Source organism: Lissotriton vulgaris, chromosome 1_1 (genome assembly GCF_964263255.1).
Source record: "Lissotriton vulgaris chromosome 1_1, aLisVul1.2, whole genome shotgun sequence".
In the NCBI taxonomy this organism is placed as follows: domain Eukaryota; kingdom Metazoa; phylum Chordata; class Amphibia; order Caudata; family Salamandridae; genus Lissotriton; species Lissotriton vulgaris.
In genome coordinates this window covers 793,228,125-793,245,818 of record NC_141685.1, presented here as the reverse complement: position 1 = coordinate 793,245,818, position 17,694 = coordinate 793,228,125, and the positions used below count along the sequence as shown (strand labels likewise).

At 47.1% G+C, this 17,694-nt stretch overlaps 1 protein-coding gene across 5 annotated transcripts in view; it reads left to right on the top strand.

Moving 5' to 3' along the window:
* The window catches only part of RASAL2 (RAS protein activator like 2), a 785,014-nt gene that overhangs the window by 474,848 nt on the left and 292,472 nt on the right, over positions 1-17,694 (top strand). For all 5 annotated transcript variants that reach the window (XM_086956462.1, XM_086956457.1, XM_086956450.1 and 2 more), the window contains one exon: positions 4,503-4,609. In XM_086956462.1, coding sequence (XP_086812588.1) covers positions 4,503-4,609 — 107 coding nt within the window. The remainder of the gene's footprint in view (positions 1-4,502; positions 4,610-17,694) is intronic.

The window sequence follows — 17,694 nt, the reverse complement described above, 5'->3', positions numbered from 1 at the left end:
GCCCTTTTGGTTAGCAGGCTGATATCGCGGTACGGAAAGGCTTAGCTTTGTCACAAAACACAGTGCAGTGCAATACCTCATTGCTCTGGAGCAGCTTGCTACACCAAGTGTGTACGTACTCCAAGCGACAGGGAACGATGGTTTCTGACTGGACCTCTTTGATGGTATTAGAATCCAACAATGACACACACACACGAGTTGTCATTCGGAAGAGTGGACAGGGGCACCCCTGGGCTATTCTGGCTTGGTCCAGCATGTTCTGATCTTAGATGTTTGGCGTTCCTTTAGTGGAATGGATTGTTCCTCTCACTGCGTGCTCCTTTCTTGCTTCTTCTGTGTTATTAGGCGGGTACCAAGTAGGCGTTTCATAATGAAGGTATTGCGGTGTATGGGAGGTGGGGCTGTTAACTGTCTCGGAGGCCTCACACTGCTTGCTAGGCGCTTCTTCGGTATCAGAGGCCTCTAACAGGCGATCTTTGGGTTCGAAGGTAATCAAGAGGTAAGCGCCTTTTAGGGTGGAAGCTCTGCTTTTGTGAGCTGCCTTGACGGTTAGGGGCGCCTAGAAGCACGCGCCCAGAGAGTTTAGTATTCAAGCCACTGAGGGTGGGTTAATAAGTCTCCGGTTAATTCCACCCCATGCAGTGGTCTCACTGTTTATCTAGGAGTTGTCGGTCCATTCTACATTTTTAGTATAAACACTGGCTATGTAAGTGAATTACTATTTAGATGCATTGTGTGCCAAAAAACTAGGATGAATGAGAGTCGGCCATTTGACAGCTTTGGACAGTTATGTGCTTGCTGCAATCCAATGCAGTGCAATACTTAAGCAGTAGTGCACACTAGGGCGTGTGCAAAATATTTTTTAACATAGATCTTGCAGCCATTTTAAGGTAGATCACAGAAACAAAGAAATTGTTAGTAGAAAAAAACAATAGTGCCCTTGTGACTGGGTACTCCCTGCACCATGAAGCTCTAAAGTGACTCTTTGGAGTTTGTAGTTCTGTCCCACCTTGGGTTATCTTTTTGTGGTAGCACAGTGCATGGCCATGGTCTGAGACTAGCCCCTTCAAATGGGGTTGAACTACTGTGCAGATGAGATGCACTGAAATTCTGCCCCACAACCCAGTTTTGGGGCTCTTGGCAAAATGGATGTTGGCAATAGACCCTCACCCCTGACGAAAATTTAATGGTCAGACTTGTCCCTGACAAACAACTCCGCTCTTTAGATTCCCTTCAAAGTTCAACATTTTCCCTTTCCCAAAAAGAACATGGGAACATTTTGAGAGGCCACCACCGTCTATGGTTTGGACATGCTTTTGACAGTTGTACACTAGTGTTTCAGGAGGCCAAGGGCCACATGAAATTGCGTCATGGGATTGGGTACATAGTCATTTGTGATCATTGCCGCCAAGAACTGCCTAGCCTGGTTGGCCCATTTTTCCAAGTCAACCAATTCTAAGGATGCTTTCCATGTGCATGGGCACGTAACATAAAAAGAGCAAATGGTCCTTTAGGTCTTTAACGCAAAACTCAAAGGAGCGAGATACTTCTCTTCTGTTGTGGTTGTAAGGTGGAAGAAATTCCGCCCATGGACTCTTCCGGATTTAATACTACCTCCAGAAATCGAGAAATGTTCTGTTACCAGCCAGCCCAAAACTGTTGCCCATATATTTGTTTAATTAAAATATTTGATCAGCAAAGAGAATTTCCCTTTGCTCCCATGGTGCTTAGCATATCTGGGATGTGCCTGCGTTTGGGCGCAAAGGGGGTCTAAGGGGAGGGGGGTTAGAACGCTCGTGGTAGCTATTGATCTGTGTCTTGGACATGGTTGAGGATGACTTGAACTTGCTGGAAGTGGTACTTTACACAGGGATGCGCGCCCTCTGGAGAGTGGCCATGCCCTGTTCTTTTCCTGTTTGCTTGAATGACCTCTGTCCCTCCTCCTGGGGTGCAGAAAGGCGACCAAGGAGTGATCTCTGCCCTTAGTTAGCTAATGGCGAAGATACATTTGTCTACAGTCTCATCCTGCGAGGCCCCCACTGCCGGGTTGTGTGTAATTCAATGCAGCAGCAGAGCAGAGATGCATTGATTTTTCCAGCAGGTGAATAGGAGGCTACTGTAATGCATGGGGGAGGGGTCAGGGAACCAGAGGGAAGTCAGGCATCTAAATTTGGACGAGTGGAGCCGGTGTAAATATTCCAGAGAGCTCAGCAGAAATGGCACTTGGACCACGGCAGCAGATTTCCGATCCTGGCTTCGACGCAGAGCCGGTGCGGGCGAGAGAGTCCCTGACACAGCGAGGAAGGGGAATGAACGTTATTGAGCTCTGTATGGAAGAAGCAAGCTCCCGAAGCCCTTGTTACCTTTTTACCTCACCGTCCGCAGGTGTGCTTTCGTCTCATGCCGGGACAATCCATTGCTTGCTGGAAGACAACATACTGCTGCCTTGTAGGCTGGATGGAAATGTACAGAGACCTGCTGCTTTGCGTCACTTCTGCAGTGATGGTGCTTGTTTTGCCTTGCTGTTGGGCTTCAGGCCAGGAGGTCTGGGATTGTACTGTTCTGGTGCCCAGGCTAAATGCTTGTCTTGAACTGTCTATCCTTTCTTTTCCCAACAGACGAGCCAATGTCTAACTTTTCGCATACCACTGAATTTCCATGTGCCTCATTTTTTTTTTACTTTCTCAGGCTGAGCACCAACTTTGGATGTAGCTGGCTCTATAAGCAACCATCCCGGTGACTGGTAGTGTGACGCACCAAAAACCATCATGTGCATGTCTACAACAAGCTTGTCTTCAGATCGAGCAGACCCTGTGCGCTTGTACCCACATCACTGGAGTGTATCTCTCTCCGTCAGCTGTATACTTAGAACGAATGTGCTGGTCTTGTGATCATTAGTGTGATTGCCCTGTGACTTGGAAGAACCCATTCTGGCTCATGCATCACCTGTGTACACTTAGGTACTGTGGATGACTACGAATGACCAAAATTGGCACCTCTAGGCCTTCTGGTGACTTTTTTTTTAAATCCAGAGCACTTGTGTGCATGTGTTGACACTGATAGTGGGACATATTTGGACTTTGTCTGGTCAGATGATGAATGAAATAAATGGCCATTAACACTACTATGTCTGATTTCTGCTGTGGCCACCCTCAACCTATAATTTGGTTGACCCAGAGATTCCCCTTCACTCTCAGAGTGCTTCTCACCCCATGCATCAGAACACTGTATTTTTTTTGTTCTGTTTGCGTTTCAGCTACAACCTTTCACACAAGGGCCTTGCCTGCTACTGACCTTGCTCCATGTGGACCACTGTCCCTATAAAACTTGGATAAGAGCGCTGTTTTCATCAACCCTACGTCATACTCTAATGAACAGCACTTTTTTGTTCCATTGTACACTCTGAGATGAACTGAAGTCGAGATCTTACCCTGTAGAAAGATCCACCTCCCCATTGACATGGCCCGGAGTGCTTCACTTGTAGACTCCACTGGGCTGCTCTCACCCGCCTCGCTGTTAATTTCTGTAAATATGCATTAGTGCCGCGGACTGAAGGCGAGAAACCCAACGAGGGCAGAGTATCTGAGGGAGCCCTGGCAGGCAGGCAGGCGTCGGTTAAGAGCTTGTAAGTCTCTAATGAGGATAAGCAGTCTGAACAATTGATTGAATTTCTGCAGTCCTGGGTGATTCTATCTCTCTGCAAACTGACAGGGGGGGGGAAGGGAGGGAGCGGCGGAGGGAGGGCAGGAAAAGAAATCTAGCCGGTTTCTTGAGTGGAAGTAGCCCGGATCCCCAGGGCCAGTAGGCTAGAAATGGAAGTTTAGCCGCGTCTGCCTCTTGAAAGGAGGTCATCAGAAGTCATATGTGTCCACCATCGCGCGCTCACTCCGGATCCGGGGACCAGAAAGGGCGCAGTAGGATGATGGTTCTGCATCCTCGGTGGATATCCTGTCAAGCCTTGGCACCTGGATCCCTGTGAACCCTTCGTTGGGCGGCGAAGATGGGGAGCAGCTGCGATAAAGGTATCTATGTGACATCTTTGCGCCCTGCTTTCGATTTCTGTATGCTGTTCTTGCGGCTATAAGATGTGTAGTGGTATTCACTGGAGGTCTGTGGAGGGGTCACTCTTAAAATGTTTGGATGTCAGTGCATAATTCATTCCACCCTTCTTTGGCAGCTCAGATGCGCTGTAAATAAAATATCTGACAATTGAGTGTTGGGCAAACCCATTGTTGACTTCCTACCACCCAAACTTCTCTGGTTGTTACATACATTGGTTGTACTGTTTCACTGGTCTCTTGTAGGATACCCATGTGAGAACTCCCACTGTTTTATTCTGTATTTCCATTGTGTGGCAATGACTGCATTTCTTCAAAGGCGAAGGGAAAGATTTGTTGTAGACTGAGTTGTTTTTAAATTCTTTGTGTTTTTGATTGGCTGTTACAGGTTTCGGCACAATGTGTTTTGACCTTTTCCTCTCTCTTTCTCTCTTGCTTCCCCAGAGGTGCCACCTGAGAGGTCTCCTCGCCGGAGGAGCATCTCTGGAACCAGCGCCTCCGAGAAGACCAACTCCATGGAGGCCCCAAATACCTCCCCGTTTAAGGTCACGGTAAGTGTTGTATGCTTGACGGGGCTGAAGAAGGGTCATGGTTCGCCCCCAAAGTGTCGCTAAGAGATAATGTGCCTTTGGGGCAAAGTGGACTGATGGGCCTTGAGCAAAGCAGAGGGCACCCCAAGGTGGTCTGTCTGAGCTTTCCCTGGAAGGGAGAGCTACTCGGGCATTTTCTGCCCTCCGTTCTCCTGCATCCTCTCCTCTTTGCATAATTTGCGTAGTTTTGAGATTCATGACATACGGTCACAAGCCTCATTTTCTGCATTCAGCACATAAGCATAGAAAAATGCCTCCACCACTGCTAGATAGCCAGGTAAATTGGGGGCAGATTAGAGAGGCTACGGATCTTAGGAGGTATAGGATAGGAGTTTGCTTATCTTTTCAGAAGAAGTTACTCCTGAGCAAAGCTCTATCTGCAACTTTGGCACTCAAGGGCATGTATCCCATGTAGACGGTGATAGCGCAAAGAGTATAATCACAATGTAGACAAAACATACCATTATTAACACCAATAATAAATTGTTCTATTTGCCTTGGATCAGTATGTGGCAAGGTCAACAGTGACATACTTATCCGAATCCTTAAGAAAAAACTCATTTTGGTTGCAGAAATAACAAGTATTGGCAAAGAAATTAGTGTGCTAGCACTTGCAAACACAGGCATTTACAAATGCTGTTGGCTTGAGAAACGGCTGCTTCACATAATAAAGTAATCTCTAGCAGCATTACCAGTCATGGGGGAAAAAGTAGCAAAAAAGGTTTCTGTATAGAATGCATTTAAAAGATAAATAATTAGATGTGAAAATCAATGTGAGAATTGAGTTTACTTTTAGAATGTAAAATAGTCACTCTCGTATGCCGGTGGAATGATAAACAAAAGAACCAATAGCATTAGGTGAAGTTGGATTGCTACTTTGGGCGGAGCCACAGCCCCACTCAGATAAAGAATTGCTAAAAATAGGATTGGCATGCAGCTGTATTGTCATACCAGACGTAAACAATATATTAAACTCTGTCTCCACTTAATATGCAACCATTCCTTCTATGTTCACCACTACTCATGTATCAAGGTATCCCACGTTTTTCACTTATTGTGCTATTGCAAACTATTACTACTCCTAAGGATATGAACCCATTAGATCGGTACTTCTTTGCAGTTATTTGAAGACCATGCAATTTGTCCCTCTACCCAGTGCATTTGAATCCTTTCTGCAAGTAAACTTTGCAAATATGATGTACTTAATTTTAAAGAATCATTTCTAGCTTCCAGTATTAACTATTTTACTCATTCAGGTGGTTTAATGTGCTTAATAAAATTGACATATTGTCAATTAATACTATATTAGTGACTAACCGGGAAAATGAACATATTTTCGCAGAGATGTCTCTTTTCCATGACGTCAGGGCGATATATTGATTCCGTTCGAAGAAGATTGTAGGATATTATTACACTCCTGTTTTGGTTCTCCTTGGGAGTTATACATTAAAATTGAACGTGTTATTGCTTCAAATGCTCTAAGCGGATCCTGGTGAGCCGTTCTGAACCCGCACACAGATTCCACTCCCTGTGCCAAGAATGCCTTTGAGATGTCATTCTGCTGTGCTTCAGCTTCTCACTTATTGTCCCCTTCATTGCCCTATTCCTGCCCGCTCAGCACTAACAGTCACAGAATCTCTGCGGATTGGAAATTTAATCAGAAGCTCCTAGGACCTTCCCCCACCTCGCTATCTCATATTCCAAATTAGTACGCTTCCAGCCTCCTTGTAGTCAGGGACAGAGATTGCTTTTATGACTTGTAGAAATGTCATAGGATTGCCTTTTTGATCCGCGCCCACCCGTTGCAACCTCTGCAACCCTACTTAACAATCATATGTTATTCACTGACCAGTGAGGCATGGGACATATTGCTTTGGTTTAGGTCTGTCTCTCATTGTGCAGATTTTTTTATTTTGTGTTATGAGCTAAATCTGGGTGTAAGTGGTGTATGGGTTGAAGGTTATGATCCTGAGAATTCAGCCTTTAGACACAAACGTTGGTTAGCTTGATCAGTGGGCCAATGTTCCTGGTTTTGAGAACTGCCTATACTATGAGAGAAAATGGTTTGAATAGCAATTAGCAGACTTTGGTTTGCTTCCTTCTATAGTTAAGGGTGCTGATGAGTTGGATTGAATTGGTAAAAACTGTTATTCTGCCACTTGGATACCTCAGTGGTGCTTTATAACACGTGTTATAAAAATGTAATCAATGATCTCTTTCTGCCCCTTTTTAACTCAAAGGCTGCCAGACAACACAGCTGTCTGGTTTGCTTAAGACTTCTTGGGGATATTCTCAAAGCAGACGTAAGAATGCATCCTGCTCATTGCTTACCGTTGGCTTTGTGGTTTTAACTCACAGTTGCTTGTTTTCTGTTTGCAGGCTGTATTTGTTTTAGCCTGTCCAGCTTGAGTTGTTAGTCCATCCCGTGGAGCATCGTCTCTTTACTATTTTCTTCCACAAGGGCTCGCTTTATGTAAACAGTAATATTTTATCTTATCTTGTCATATTCGCTGTGCATTCAAAGACCGAGGTCAAATGTCAGGCTCTGCCTACTGAGGTAGTGTGGTGTTCACTATTCTTTCTTTGACTTCTAAGTGAGCGGAATTATCTGGTGGTATGAAAGGAAAGGCTTTTTTTCTAAAACAATAATTTAAATGTAAATAAACTAAACATTTCAGAATATATAAAAATTAGAAAAGTACAACTGAGGAACTTTTTTTGTAATCCTAAAGTGGGGTGGAAACATATTTTAATATAATCTAAACAAATCAATACACTAGGTGATGCCATTTTCACACATTATTGTTTGTGCGCTGGATGGTTTTATCAGTAAAATTGTATGTCTGTGCCAATATAACTGTCATTTCAATTGAAATGTGTTTTCTGTAATGTGTAAATCCACTCCTACACTCTGCATCAGTCCACTCTACAACACTCCACGACACAGTACGATATTCTACCTCCCTCAATGCTACGCCACTCCATTAATGCCACTCCATGACACTCCACTCTGCGACACACTAGTTTACTCCACAACACTTTTCGGCAAGACACTCTACTCCACTCTATGCCACTCCACTCTACGCCCCTCCACTTTACGCCCCTCCTCTCTACGCCCCTTCTCTCCACGCCCCTCCTCTCCATGTCACTCTACTCCATTCTATGCCACTCCACTCTACGACACTCTATAATACTCTACTCCACTCTACGTAACTCCCTCTATGCCATTGCACGCCACTTTATTCCACGCCACACTACTTCACTACACACTACTCCACGCCACTCTGTCACCCCACTCTTCGACACTCTGTGCCATTTCACTCTATGACACTCTGTGCTACTTTACTCCACGCTAAGCCCCTCCACTCTCCACCACGCAATTCTAATCCATGCAACTCTATTCTATGACACTCTACTCAACGCCACTCCCACTACACTCTGCACAACTCCTCTGTCGCCACTCTACGACACTCCACACCACAACACACTCCTCTATGCTACTAACATTTAGCCATACTAAACAGCAGCCACGCTGGTGTACAACATGGCTAAAATACATTGGCAACTTCCATCACCCCAGTATGTCCTCTTTTTTGGATTAAACATATATTTATTGGCATTTTGTATCAGCACAACCATACATTATACAGAACTACTTTCCAGTGAGGCTGTTTAGGCAGCAGGAAATGAACATGTGAAACACAGACATGACATGATACACGACAAAGCTTCAAACATAGTCACTCACGTTCAGCCCTAGAAGGTGCCGTAGATATTCTGTTTAATTCACACAAAGCAGTCAGCTGAACTGATTTTACCCCACAGTTGCATAAAAATGTTATATTCTCCTTTGTCTGCAGACACCTGGTTTGGAGAGCGGGGTGGGAACATGGAAATAAACTTGAGTAAAAAAGAAAACTGAACTGTCTCGGGGGGGGGGTGCTAATCATAGAGAATAAGTAGTATTAATGGTTGAGTGAGTAAGTGAGTATCAGTGGGCAGAAGTTCCAGTGTGTACAGGGGTATTTCTGCTATACCCAGGGGGTAAGGAGAAGGCGCAGGATCAACCGCGGGCTGCCGTAGGTGCAATGCATATGATCCTGAAGGGGAAAATGAATGAGCTTGTGCCTATCACTATGCATTTGTTACTATCCTAGTACCTGGTGCCATGTCCAGGTCACTATTCGCCGACTCAATTTGATCTTTGTGTTTGGACCCCCACATCACTCTCCAGGTTTTCCCAGTTCTCCAGCACCTCAGTTCACAGGCCATCAATTGGGTTTCTCCACACCCCTTGTGCATCTTCTATAACCAGGGCCCTCTCCTCTTCTCTATTTCTCTATCCCACAAGGTGACGTCTTTAACCCAAATCACCTAACCACCTCATCGCAGACTTCCACTCCATTGCAGTTGGTCTCTTGACTGATGTGAAAGCCAAATCTGAGAATCTAGTGCCCACTTTCCGCAATCTAGCTCTGGGGATTACCCCCCCCCCAGATTGTGCATGAGAGCGTACAGCCTAGGGTATCGTACAAACATATTACCGCGTTCCAAAACAACCTTAAGGTAGGGCAGCCCCAAGTCATATATGACTAACGTCTGTGCCAGGGTTTCGACACCATGGGCATTCCCGGGGTTCAGCTCCATAACTGGCTTGAAGTCTGTGGGGCGTCAGATAGGTCATGTGGGTGTAATTGAATTGGATCTACTTCAGCTTTGTATTTCTTGAGACTCTCTTGGGGTATACCAATATCTTCGTCATTCTGATTCTGGGACATCACGGCCCAAGATTCCACCCCACCTGGTCCTGCGTGTTGCCAGGGGCATGTGCACCGTCCCATTTAGAGCCCTGTAGAACCATGTTACTAGATTCCGATCCCATAGACAGCAGTAACTAGAGTGCTTTTTGGGTTTCAGGTTCTTCCCAGCCTCTGTCCCAAAAGCCCTCAAAAGTCTGGACCAGGGCCTTGTAAATCAAGAACTGTCTCGGGTGTAAAGCATATTGCTCTGACATGTCCTCCAAGGGCATGAGAGTACCGAGGTGGCAATAGTCCCCGACTGACAACTGCTGGTCCGTGAAGTGGACTATAGGGGCCCCATGAGGCAATCCAACCAGTAGCAGGGCCGGGGCATAACGAGCATGTTTCTAGTCTTTACCATGCACTTGAGGGCCACCGTTAACAGTGCTGCGGGCTGTGGAATACCCACTACTGGTTGAAGCAGACCTGCCATAAGCAGGTCCTGATGAGGTGCTAGTCCCATAAGACTTTATTCAACCCTGGTGTTCCCACTGCCAAGAAGTACAGCTTGAAATCAGGATCCCCCAGTCCACCTTCAAATGGTGGGTGTTGCAGAACATCCAGTAACACTCTGACAACCTCTGTGGCAGATTAAATCATAAAGCAGGATATCAAAATTCCCAAACCAGACAACAAGCACCTAAACCGGAAAGTTCGAGAAAAAATATGATAAGCGAGGAAGCATCATCATTTCAGATACGGATAATCGGCCCATGTTTGCCAGCTGTAGGGAGCGCTTGAACAAGGCACAAGATTTAAGGGATCGTGGTGCCCCACTTAGGTTACCCTCACCGAGATCCTCCAGGGTGTGATATACCTGAACACCCGGATACCTAAAGGAGATGGGGATCCAAGTTAGACCCGGAAACAAGTTTATGGTCATTGGGCTTTCTGCGCTATTGGAAAAAGGCAAGTTTTGGCCTTATTCACCCTTAGGCCTGAAAACATTCCAAACTCCTCCATCTGCTTGATCACCCCCGGGGCACCAGTAGTGCTGTCAGACAGGTAGAGCAGGAGGTCACCTGCAGAGAGAAAGATGTGTTTCAGACCATCTACAACTATGCCACTGCCTCTACCTTCCAGGTGGAATAGTTCTGCCAAAGGCTTGATAGCCAAGGCGAAGAGGAGAGGAGTTAATGGACAACCCTGTCTCGTGCCTCCAAAAATGTCATATTGGCGGGGGATCATATTGCTCATCTTGACTCTTGCCGTCGGACTAGTATACAGCAGTGTGACCCATTTGATCCAACCCCATTCTGCGGATGACCTCAATTTAAAAAATCCCACTGAACCGTGTTAAAGGATTTTTCAAGGTCTACCGACATGAGCATTGCTCCAGGTAGGGTCTGCGCTGTACGGTTATAAAGGACATCATATAGACATCTGCGATTAAGTGAGGTACTGCGAGCCAGGATAATGCCATTTTGATCCCCGTGGACCAAAGCCAGCATGTGCAGCAGTAACCAAGAGGTCATTATGTTACTAAGAATCTGGAATTCTTTTATTTATTTATTTATAAACATTTTTTGGGAGATTTTCAAACATAAACAAAGTGCAGCTGATCCTTATACATGCAATCAATATAACATACATGTCTGTAGTTGCTAAAAGGAGACTATACATAGATCGGTTAAAAAACATGAAATCAGGGAGTAAAGGCAGTTAATCAATAACAATTTGTCCATACAATAATGCTTAATCGTCCACAGAGGGTCAACATATAGGCAGTGTGCGGACCCCACCCAATCCTGGGTCTTTATGCACTTGGCAGCTCTTCTGCATAACAAGTGAGTTGATCACGACAATAAGCAATATCATGCAGCCATTGCTTCAGCAAAGGTGCCGGTCTACCGTCCCAATTTAATGCAACTCTACGTTTAGCCAGTTGCATAGACATGGCCACCAGTTTGCGAACACCTGATGGAAGTTTAGAGACATTACCCAATAGACACATCTTCACATCGCTTACGATTGGGACTCCCACCATTTCAGTTAATGCTGTTACCACTTCATCTCAAAAAAAGCAAACACTTTTGGGCATGCCCATGCTAGATGCATAAAGTCAGTGTTATCCACACCACACCTTTTGCAACCAGTCGATTCCCTTAGACCATATTTATACAGTTGTACAGGTGTATAATACATCTGATTAATGTAATTGTAATGAATGAGTTTAAAGTTCCCAATAACCGCAAACCCCCCAGTCATCCTACAGCTTTCTTCCCATTCCTCATCCGTAAGTGATTGTGATAGGCACGCATCACATTTATCCCTGGAGTTAGTCGGTGCCGCCCCTTCATCCAGCTGCGAGGCGTGATATAAACGTGAAACTAATTTAGTCTTGGTTTGTGCAGTATAGATGAGCTGCAGAGCCCCCAGCACTGAGGGTTCCTCTGGAAAGCATAGGTATAAGCTACGCATGGCAGACCGAAGCCTAGTGTATATGAATGTGGACATAGCCTCTCTCGCCCCATCCTTCAGAATATCCTGCAGGGAGATAAATGTCCCACCCGGAAAGGCATCACCCATGGTATGTACCCAGCAGCATGCAGGACCTTAAGGGCACCTGTTTCCCCCGTCACAGATAGCGCAGCATGATGAAGCAAAGGCATAGCCGGAGCATACCATGCCCAAGCTGTGCATTTGACCGTGTCCACCTCATCTCGCTCAAACACCGAATAGGGATTTACAATTATTGCCTTCAAGGGTAAGCGGTGAACAGCACCAGCTTCAACCGCCACATGCGGCGTGAATGGCGGCGTATTCTGCCAGTAATAGGCAAACTGTGCCTGTGCACATAAATAATATAAGTGCATATCTGGCACTGCAAATCCACCCATCGCGTAAGGCTTCGTTAGAGTTTCCCAACTAACTTGTGAATTCTTGCCCCCCCCATGTGAGAGTGATCAACAGTGAGCGTAGTGTAGTAAAAAAATGCTGAGTTAAAGTGATAGGTACATTTACAAACAGATACAAAAATTTTGGCAGCACTACCATTTTGATTAACGTGACCCTATCAGCGAATGTTAGAGGCAGGCGAATCCACCGAGGCCCCTGATCTTCTAACTTAGATATCGCCGTTCCATAATTCGCCCTAATGACTACCTGAGGGTCCCTATGAATCCACACCCCGAGATACTTTGCGGGATCAGTAGCCCACTCCAGGGGGTAATTCAACACAAATGGCTCAGTCCATTCTGTGAGAGAGAAGATATTATAGACTTGTTCGAATTAATGGCTAACCCAGCATACCACTCAACGCGAATATATATTCCTGAATAACCTGCTCTAGATGTTGTGCCTGCTCCCTCACATACAGGACCATGTCATCGGCATACATGGACACTGCCAATGGTCGTTGGTAAAATCTCAATGCTGACCCTGCATGCATCTGCCGCAGCACAAACGCAAGTGGTTCCAGCACAACCGCAAATATCAAGGGCGACAGCGGACAGCCTTGCCTGGTACCCCGCTTTATCGGAAACTCCTCTGATGTATTCCCATTAATACGCACCCGGGCTACCGGGTCAGTATACAGTAATTTTACTCAACTGGTGAAAAAAAAGGCACCCCCATTCGATGCATCACGGTAAACATATATGTCCATGCAATGGAATCAAACGCCTTTGCGGCATCTAAAAGAACCGCAGCTGCTGACAGTTTGGGGGTTTAAAAGATGCATGACCGCAAACGGTGCCCTTAAATTATGCGCTGTGGAGCGGGTAGGAATAAATCCCGACTGGTCCGGAAGTACCATGACTGTCAGCAACAGGCATAACCGGGCCGCTAAAACACAGCTGCACACAATAACACCGCTACAACAATCACCACCCACCCAACCCAGCACCGCAACCATGCAGAGGAAATCGCCACACCCCCCTCCCCCACCCTCCCAAGCACTCTGAGGCAACCCAAAATAGGCAACAAGGAACAACGTGCAACAACCAGGGCAGCAGCGCCACCCCTCTAAAGACTTATCTAGTCATTCCCATCACATACTTCACATGCCCGCTTCCGCAGGCCAACACCACCACCCAAATAACTCTAACAATCAAAAGTTTTCTGGGTAACAATCAATAATTGAGGAGGTAACATAGCCCGCAGTGCTCCCTGAGGAGAAGTGTCCAACTTACTCGGTTGTAATAAGCATGTGAACCTATTATGCATAGCGCAAGTGCCTTACTAGAGGGAAAGAAAAATGTTAACACACATGTTATACTAGTCTCAGAATTATATTATATCAAAATCACAGGTATATATCAGTTCACCCTGCAAGCACTTCAATCTTCATCATCCGCTTCGGCCCCCGCATTTTTAGACTTCTACTTCCGTTCCAGCTGCTTGACAAACTGTAAAGCATACTTGGGCATGTTGACGATCTTCGGCTTCCTACCATGATGGATCCGTAGTTTCGCCGGATAAAGCATTGCATATTAAATTTGTAGTGTGCTTGCAATCTCTTTTTAAACGATGGAAATTCCCTCCTGGCCTGCTGCACAGCTGTAGTAAAATCCGGATATAGTTCAATCTCCATCCCTTGATATGTAGTCGTGCCCATTTCCTGTGCAAGCCGAAGAGCTGTGTCCCCGTCACGATAATTAAGGAGTCGGGCGATGATTGGCCGGGGAGAGGCTCCTGGGACAGGTCGCGGGACCAGAGAGCGATGCGCCCTCTCTACCACCAATAGCGAGGAAAAATGCTCCGCTCCAAGCATTGACTTGAGTATTTCCTCCACATACAGCTCCATTTTCACCACATTGGTTGTCTCCACCACCCCTGTGATGCGCAAGGTATTCCGACGTGATCTGGCCTCCAAATCCTCGTTCTTTGACTGTATTACCGCCAGCAACTTGTCCATTTGTGCGCATGAAGTAGTGACCGCCTCTACCCAATCCTCCCCAGTGGATATACGTTGTTCTGCTTCTTTTAAGCGAGCGCCATACTTATCCAATTTTGAGACCATATTGTCCATGCGTAGATTCAAATTGTCTATTTTGCCATCTATGGCATGCAAACTCTGCTGCATGGCCAACATCATGCTCTCTAGTTTGCTACCGCTGCCAGCCTTAATTTCCTGCTCGGTATCAGACACCGCAGGGGTGGTGGACTTTGTCTGTCGCTTGGATTCAGGACAGCTTGGATTGCAGCGGCCGGTCCGGCTTACCCATTGCAGCCGCACTCCAATAAAACTGGTCTGCCCCAAAGCACACAAACACAACGCTCTGGACCAAATAGCGCTACTGCCTGGCTTCCACTTACTATAAGCCTCAGCAAACCGCCTTCACAGTCCAACCAAAGCCTTCAGTGTAGGCCTCAGCAGAATTACCCCAACAGGGCACCAGGTGCTTCAGCAGCCCCTTCACCACCATGTGGCTTGTCGCAAACTCGGCTCAAAAGGTGCAATTTTCCGGCCTTACACACTCTCAGCAGTCTTCAGGGAGCAGCGCCGCTGTGTTGTTTATGTGCAAGTCCGAGGCGGCAGCAGTCTCACAGGGCCTCGTCAGTCCGCCTGCATCAGGTGGATCGCGGAAGATAGGCCCCTGCAGCAGCGACTACAAAATGGCGGGGGATCCCGGCGCAGGGGACAGGCACAGAGTGCCCCAGCGCCACACAGCACACTGAATCTAGCCCCAGGCGGGTTCCCTCACAGACTCGCAGTATATGCTTTTGACCGCTGCTGCCCCATTACCCGCTGCGTTGTACACACTTGGTCGCCCAAAGATGCGATGATCGCCGCAGCTGCTCCACTGTCCGCTCCGCGGCCTACCTCCACACCGGTGCTCCAGTGAGTGGTGTCAGCGAGGCACCATCCCCTCCTCCGCTACAGCCGCCGACCACCGCAGACGCTACGTTCGCCGCCAGCCGCTACCTTGGCAAGCCGCCCCTCAGCCTCGGCTCTCCACTGGCCACAGCGTCTCACACAGCAGCAGTGAGTCCCGGCCCAGGCTCCAGCCGTGCACCTCTCACAGCCTGCTGTTCTCCGACATCGGCATGCACAGGCTGCAGCATCCAGAGAGCCATTTCACGCCCAGACAGACTTTTCAGGAAGATAGAAGCATATCAGTCAGACGCCCAGAATCTGCAGATGGCACTAGTAGCTGTGGATGGTATGGTAGCTACAGGATAGATGCAGGATAATAGCCCCGACCAGCAGAGCTGCACTAATGTGCGGCCATCTTGCTTCGGGCACGCTAGCGCCACCCCAAGAATCTGGAATTCTATGTTGAACATGGACATGGTCCTAGTGCGGATGGAGGTGCATATGGTACTTTGGTCTTAGGAAGGGGAGCTATTAGCGCATTTCTCGTGGATTCAGGCAAGGTTCCCAACCTCAGTGACTGCATAGACAGCCTCAAGTTTTGTTCCAGGAGTCCCTGAAAGGTGGAGTAAAACTCCGCAAGGAGTCCATCAGTGCCAGGTGTTTTACCAGTGCCCATCTGTTCAATGGCATGTCTAATCTCTTGGACTGTAACTGGACCACCCAAGTCATCCCTGGCCCCATTTGGTAACATATGGAGAGGCAACCGGTCCAGGACACCCAACCATTGTCCTTCGGGAGCCGCTCCAGGCGGCATTGAAGCGCTTTGTAATAGTCCCATCCTTAACGGCTCCTGGAAAATAAAGGCTAGCGCCATCTGCCGCTCTGAGGTAGGTGATGGGAGCCCCGCGAATCTCAGGTCTGATAAGCCAAGCCAGGAGCCTCCCCAGTTGTCCCTCCTCTTCGTGGCCCTGGTCTATGTAATTCTTGTAATCATGACATCTCAAACGCTCTACAGCAGCGTTATATTGTTCTGTCTCTTAAAGGAGTCTTTGATGCGTCACAGGATCTGACCCTAAGGCATTATCATTATCATTACCCCCTAGTCTGAACTCCCCAACCCATGGTCAAAGATTAACATGAAGTCAGCGGCTAATAGGAAAGAAAGCGAAGTTCTGGTGGTTATTACATTATGATACTGTCAGGCCACTGGAATTATGCGGAGGGGAGCACCAAATTATGATTTACTATCGTAAATGCTTCCTGATCCACAAATGTATTAGAGGCCGAGCCCCGATTGACCTTCAAATTCCCCAAGATGGCATCATGGAGAGAGTCCGTATAGCATGCATCTTCGAAGGCCTTTGGGTTAACCTTCCACACTCCACAACGGAATTACTAGGCGATTGGCGATCTGCCAGAACCCCAGCAGCAACAGGCTATGGTCAGAGAGTGTGCAACCAAGTTATTCCGGACAGGTAGCATATTGGCTCAGCCTGTCGGAGCACACAAATTTGGCCAGTTGAGTGTGTAGTGCATAAATGTGAGAATAGTAGGAATAATCCTGCTCCCCCATGTTGCGTTTGCTAAATGTCAGCTAATTCCTAGTGTTGTAGCCATGCACGAAGCCCGCCAATATTCTATGTGCTTGTGCCCCAGCTAGAGAATGTGCGGAATGATCTATTAACACATCCGTCACACAATTAAAGTCACACACCGGAGCAGAATGTCGGTCACTAGGTGTCCAAGTGGCGCTCTCAGTGTTGCTGAGAGGGATTGGAGGAACATTACTTGATCCTGATTAGGTGCAAAGATGCTCCTTAGCATAATTTCTTTACCCAGTAGCCTGCCCTTGACCAAGACATACCTCCCCTCTTTATCTACGGAGGAGTGTTCTAGCTCGAAGGGGTTCCAGCTCTAATCCACAGTATGCCCCCCCCCATGCATATGCAGAATAATAGGTAGTAAATAACTGGCCACGTCATCGACGCAGAAGGTGCTCCACCTCTACACCTATTAGATGTGTCTCCTGTAGCATAACACCAGGTACCCTCTGCGCCTAATGTATCTGTCGATGTTGTGATGTTCTGATGCAGACTCTATCCCCTGAATGTTCCAGTTTAGGAACATGAGACCTAGATGCTGAGTAGCCATCTAGTTAATCTGTGTAAATGTCTCACCCCTTGGATCCTAAACCAACCCGATTAAGCCACTCCACACCACAACGCTCAACATACTCCTAGAGACCAACATTACACCCCCTAGTCTGAACTCCCCAACCCAAGAACAGCACACCAATGGCTGGCCACCCAAACAAATAATAGAAGAACATTATTATGAGCATGACTCTTCCAGATTTTCGGAAGAGGTCAAATATGTGTGTGTGTGTGGGGTGGGGGAGTAGGAGGTCCAAGCAGCCCAGTTCCACCAGTCTCGCTCCAGCCCCAAAATGGCTAGGCATCCAGGTATGTACTGTGACGATGGTGAGG